The sequence below is a fragment of the Atta cephalotes genome (genome assembly GCF_000143395.1).
Source record: "Atta cephalotes unplaced genomic scaffold scaffold00023, whole genome shotgun sequence".
Taxonomy (NCBI): Eukaryota; Metazoa; Arthropoda; class Insecta; order Hymenoptera; family Formicidae; genus Atta; species Atta cephalotes.
In genome coordinates, this window is record NW_012130087.1 from 1868102 (window position 1) to 1874541 (window position 6440).

The 6440-nt window shown below is 29.4% G+C and overlaps 1 protein-coding gene across 1 annotated transcript; it reads right to left on the minus strand.

Annotated features, from left to right (window-relative positions):
* Positions 1-1017: 1017 nt before the first annotated feature.
* Positions 1018-3026, minus strand: LOC105619866 (O-glucosyltransferase rumi homolog). Its single transcript, XM_012201385.1, has 6 exons — positions 2888-3026; positions 2601-2772; positions 2046-2247; positions 1637-1915; positions 1321-1553; positions 1018-1216 (listed from the first exon to the last, which is right to left on the minus strand). The coding sequence occupies exons 1-6, from the start codon at positions 3024-3026 to the stop codon at positions 1018-1020; spliced, it is 1224 nt and encodes a 407-aa protein (XP_012056775.1).
* Between the last annotated feature and the right edge of the window lie 3414 nt (positions 3027-6440).

Here is a 6440-nt window from a genome sequence, read left to right on the forward strand (position 1 = left end):
CGTCGTGTCGTCGTCGTCGTACGTCGTAGTAGTGTGTGTGTGTGTGTGTGTGTGTGTGTGTGTGTGTGTGTGTGTGTGTGTGTGTGTGTGTGTGTGTGCGCGCGCGCGCGCGCGCGTTCATATGTATATGTACATACATATACATATGTTTAGAGTGTAAGTGAAAATTGTCAGACTGATCTGACATTAATGGTGCTGTATGTGTGAGAATTTATGTATCTATACAATTCTTATTTATATAAAGTGCCTTTTTCTTTTCTAGATTTCTATTGTGTAAAATAAAAATGCACTTTAATTAAACGCATTTAGTAAAACATATAACAACCATCTTTTGATAGAAATGAAGATACAAGGAAAATTATATACATAAAAAAACTGTCTTCGTTCAGTATTAACAGATGTTATAAAACAGTCTTAATACTTGTATGTATCCTATATTTTCTTACATTTCAAAAAGTATTTTAGTCTAATACGAATGTTTGACCAGTACTTAATTGTTAAAAATTATACTTAGCCTTTAAGTATTATCAGAATATAAGAAGAAAGGCTTTGTATTTTTTATCAATTTGTTGAATAAGAGAATTTCTATACAAAAATGACTTTTTTTACTACATGATCTTATTTTAAACTCATTATAAATTATTGATTATCATTTGAGGCAGCTCGAATATTACATTATTCGTCTAATACATAAATTTAATTGTGCAACGCCTTTCTTTGTATTACTGATTAGGATATTAATAATTCATATTGAAACTTGCCACGCTATTTTGTCGTGCCTTAAACAAAATCTCTATTGTATTATATTTTTCATTGTCATATAAATAATATTAATAAATATATATGTTTATTTTAATCATTTCATATTTTCAATTGCATTTATTAGCTATATGCATTTTGCTTATATAAAACACTCACGCGCACATGCATACACACCGATCGTCTCTCTCTTATTTTTATTTATTTATCCAGGAAGATATCGCACGAGATTCATCTTTAATTATTTGTACAAAATCATCATAATTCCCTTCTGATATTTATGAGATCTTTTTTTAATACTGGATTATATGTTAGAAGTTTACTGTAACTTTTAAGAAGTTGTTTCCAAAAATGTATAACGTCTGACATTCGTAAATTATTCCATATAAAGTCTCTTCCGCGATGAGCAATCTTTTTTGCTAAATCATCATTATTCCTTGCAAATTCAATCAAATCCCTGAAAAAGTAATAAAACAAAATAAATCAAAACAAAGAGATTGGTAGTTTGATAAAGGCACAAACATTAATAATATTATAGAAAGATTAAATGTGATATCTTACTCCAACTCTTCTTGATCTGCATTTTTGGGAACGGGTATATAATGAATCCATGGTTTCATAGAATGATAATAAAATTCCATCCACTCGTCGCTGACGTGAAAGACTAGTGATCGACATAAAAATAAATGTTTATGTCTAAATGAAGCTGCCACACCTCGAAAATTGAATAAATATTTGTATGTACAATGCGACTCTAAAGATACTTCTGACGCTGGTGTTGCGTGCAAAGTGTCCTAAAATAAAATTCAACTTTGTCTTGTATATTTCACGTTACACATATAAAATCTACTAATGTGATTAAAAGACAATGCGATACCTCATTAGATTTCCATGCTTGATTCTTAGTATATTGAGCGTCTACTAAATGAGGTTTATTACGACTTAATAAAATTAAATTATCGCGTTCTGAACTTGTTCTAGATCCACGAAAAAATCCTTTACTTTTTTTCTCTTCCCATAAAATCTCCAAACTCGCCTTATTCAAAGTTTTACGGTGTTGATCCCATCTGCCAAGACCACGGGGATATAATGAGATAGCTGGACCACCTTCCCAAAATGCCCATGCTGGATATATAATATCATAATATTGTGGTGTCTATAAATACATTTTGCAAGCTGCACAGCTCTTATTAATTTCAACAAACAGAACATAATTGTATAAATATATCCTATAAGCCATAAATTTTGTTATAAAAATCTTTGAATAGATAAGAATTATCTCTCACCTTACTAAATGAAAAAACAGGTATGGCATTTCCAAAATATTCGCTAGATTGAGGATAATCTCTAGTATTTACAACTAAATCCATATCGGATAAATTACCAATTACTTTTAATAAAAAATGTTCAATTCCAGCACATCTGGCTGGAAACATGCAGTCTTTCTCTCTGTACAGTTTACCTTTGATTATTTGATAAAATGTACCCCTGTGTGTAAAATTTAGAAAATTTAATTGAAAAGAGCAAAAAGATACTACTAATATTGAACCTGTTTTCTGTAACTAAAGTAGTGTACACTTTTGGAACTTAAAATAAAATAGGTATAAGTACAATATTTGATTAAAACAAAGATGAAAGTTCTAGTCTAATACAAAAAAAAACAGGTCCACTAAAGTTTGATTCCAACATAATCTTGATTTATAAATTTACTTTTTATCTTCTTCTGATTCTATAAATTAGAGAAAAAGATAAATATTTAAGTTAAATCAAAAAATTAAAGTTAATCTTATATTAATAAAACCAGGTCTAAATCACTGATTTATGTGATATATCACAGATACCTAGTTTTAGCAGCTTCAATCATTTCTTTGCTTATGCCCTTCTTTTTAAATGGCCTTAGGTCTCGTACAATTGCATCTTTATAGCACTTATGCTTTGTGTTATTACATTCTTTGTAATTTTGCTCTGCATTTTGAATCGTCACTAGATATTTCTTGTATCTTTCATTTATTTCTAGAAATAGAAAAGATGACATATATCGGAAATTTTATAATGTGTATGTATAATATCACATCGTATCGTATCATATATTACATAATTATTACAATTAATTTCTAATAAACAATACCTTTCGTATACAATGAATTTTGGTGAGCAATCTCATTTTCTTTACAGGATTTTATCTCATTATCTGCTGAACAAAATTGTTCTTCACACAGATGACCAGCGAAAATTGTCAAAAATATGATATAAACTAATATTAACATATTTTATCAATACAATTTGTAATCGTTCAAGTCTAAGGCAGTCCAAAAAACTCCGAAACGTGTGAACTATAAACAATAAACATATGCGCAAGGTGGTTTTGTAGGTTAGCGACATCTATGCATGAAGAAAGCTATTAGAAATCGCGTTTATCTGAAATATCAATTGTTGATAACCTTACAAATTCCTACAGATGTCACTAAATGTATGCTTTTTTATTTTGATATGCTTTTTGTATTTTTTTTATTTTGAATAATTTTTATTTTGATGTATATATGCATCTCTCTGTACACATACACTAAATATATTATGTAGTAATGTGTATATATATGAGATATTGTTTTTTAAAAATTCTTTTGTTGAATATCGATACGTCATATTATTTTGAATCTAACAAATTTTGTATATATATTTTCTTTTTGGGAGAGAAAAAGTATTTCAATATACTGATGATTAACTATTCATTAACCGATGATATTTCACCAGTACTGGATGAAATATTATCAATTACTGAATAGTTAATCAGTACAATATTGAAATATTTTTACTTACAATTTTATCACACCATATATGTATAAATTTATGTATAATATACATGACATATATATTATTTTTTTTACATGAAAATAATACGTCAACAGATATTCTCTCTTTCTCTCTCTCCCTCCTTTCTCTATTATTCTTATACCCATTCACTCTTTTAATTACTCACGCACTCACTTATTACTTGATGTAGATATAGGTGAAACAAAACTATACAACATAGATTTTTTAAGTTAATTTAATCAAAAATCCACAATGCTAAAATAAAAAAGTTAGCAGACATACTTGTAATTAAACATTCTCATAGAGAGTTTTTCACTTTTAAAGACAATTATTAAAGTTGTAATTATTTACAACTAAATGTATACGGTTACACTTCCAATCAAAAGAAAATCAAACAGTGCTGAGAATAGAAATTTATGCAAAGAATGCTAAGATTTCGCACTTTCTTAACTCTGGCTGGTATTCATAATCCGTTCTTATTACAAGGTTATCTTAAGTAATGTCTCAAGATGCTAATATTGGCTTATGACATCTTAAGATTGTACTTAATATGGTCTTAAATAATATAAAAAATCGATTATAAACATTTCTGACTCTTAATTCTGCGTTTTCTGCCACTTACGATTGTTTTTCGTTTATGCAGAATGTATAGGAACAATAAAAAAATGTGCTGGCAAATTAAATATCGCCTTAAGCTCGATTTTCTTTCATCTTATCTTTTATCGAGAATTGAGAGCTATGAAAATTTCCCGGTGTTATCATGAAGAAGCTGTAGACGCAACAGGTGCGAAAGTAATTCAGGCATACCTTTCACGCATTTTATGCATTTTACGCCTTTTATGCTTCGTTCCTCAGTCGGATAAAATTGCGTGATTTCCAAGATTTAACCTATAAGGAGAGATTATTATATTTTACCCCTTGATCGCGTATTACACTCTCTATTGACTATCCGGAAAGATTTTACGAAAATAAATCAGTTGTAATTAACAAGATTACTCTCGCGTAAAATTTACTCTCTCGTTAAAAGAATCGAATCAAAGATTTAAAAGGATTGTATTAATAATTATAAGAAATCGAAATATATAATGAAAATAGGAAGACTCAAGATCGCGTTATTTATTACGTTATCATAAAAATTTCGAGTATGGAGAATTTAAATAGATGACAATGTGATAATTGCACTTGTTGCAGCCGCGGTGACGACGGGCAGATAATGATTACGGTAAGTCAAACCGACTTTTGCAGAAGCAGCGCGAGAAACAATGGCGTCCCGAAAGGATCGTCCCACTCGTGCGATTCTAATTGTAAGATATTCACGCGGTCTACGTACGCCGCGTATAACAATTATTGCTTTGTCCCCACAATTCCGCGGGTGCGTACTCTCTTTCTCTCACGAAGTTTCTCCTACTATTCCGCAATTTTTCTCTCGTTATCGCGTAGTACGGTTGGGAAACGTTTGCTTGCTTTTCCGCGAAAAACGATCAATTACGACCGTACGGTTGTACACGCGTGAGAATAACGTTACTTCTTTCGATCTAGAAACTGTTCTTAGTCTTTCGCACAATGCTTTTTTCTCGCAATTACAAGTATGTTTTTCCGATCTTTCTCTCTTTTTTTTCTCTCCTTTCTCTCTGTTGATTCTCGCACATATTTTGTGAGTAGTCTAGTTATCCCAATTCTGAAATTTAAAAAGCTTCATTTATGGATTTGAATTTAAAAAGGGAACAAAATCATGAATAATACAAGATATCTGTTTTTTATTGCTGCATTTTGAACCAGTGCAATAAGTTGAAGTGAAACAAACTATATTTGTTTCATTTCAACTTATTGTACTGTATATTAATTCAAAAAGCGCAGCAATAAAAAACAGATCTAAGAACTCACAGTGCACAGTGATATATTATCTTTACATATAATGTGCTGAATTGAATTTTTCAAACGTTTACATGAATTAAATGTTATGCGACTATATTAATGATATTCCAGACTATTCCTTTGCGAGTCTTTAAGTATCTTTAAAAACAAATTTTATAATTATCTATTAATAAAGTTGGTAACGTTACTTCATATAAAAATAGCTCGTTACTGTTACTTTTCCTAAAAAGTAACTCGTTATTATTACTCGTTATTGATTTGCAACTCGTTACCATCACTCAAAATATAACATCGTTACTTTTTCATTACTTTTTTTTTTTGACACTAATAGAATATTATAGCATTTTTCATTGGTAGAATTCAGTGCACATTAAAGCTGTTGTACACTCTAACCTGAATTTATTAAACATCTTTATGTCGATTTGTGTACAATAGCTTAAAGTGCTCTAAGCACTGATTCTGTTAATGAAAAACGCTATTATACATTTTTGCAATAAATATTCTGAAGAGAAGTCAGATCTCTTTTAGTAGAGAAAATTGATAAATGATTTAGTTAACACATGATTTAATTAAGACTAAAACATTTGTAACTAAAAAGTAATGATAAAAGTAATTAGTGAAATAATTACCATTACTCCAAAAATGTAATCGTTACCCACCGAAAAAAATAATTTGTATCAATAACGATGTTACAAATATATAATGCGTTAAGTATTTAGTAATCTTGCCTATTAATTTCTAACATAATTGGTGTTATTGAAGTTTGATCGACTTGTGCAACACTTTTCATTTAAATTCCTCTTTATTCTATATTCTATACACAAACACACCTATATACTTTGTTATTTTTATTTTATTTATATTTTTATTTTTTCTTTAGTTTATTTCTGTATTATTGTAAAGCTTTTAAGCATATCTTGTACTGTATGATAGTATATCTCGCGCTTGAGAGGATTAACTCTCAGGACAAATAATTGGCCTTCTCTCTCTCTCTC

Bases quoted from the DNA above. Each gene is read 5' to 3' on its own strand.
- LOC105619866 (XM_012201385.1), bottom strand. From the start codon at position 3,026: ATGTTAATATTAGTTTATATCATATTTTTGACAATTTTCGCTGGTCAT. The intron at 1,554-1,636 runs GTATCGCATTGT...ATTTTATTTTAG, and splicing joins AAGCATGGAAATCTAATGAG to GACACTTTGCACGCAACACC. The intron at 1,217-1,320 runs GTAAGATATCAC...TTACTTTTTCAG, and splicing joins GCAGATCAAGAAGAGTTGGA to GGATTTGATTGAATTTGCAA.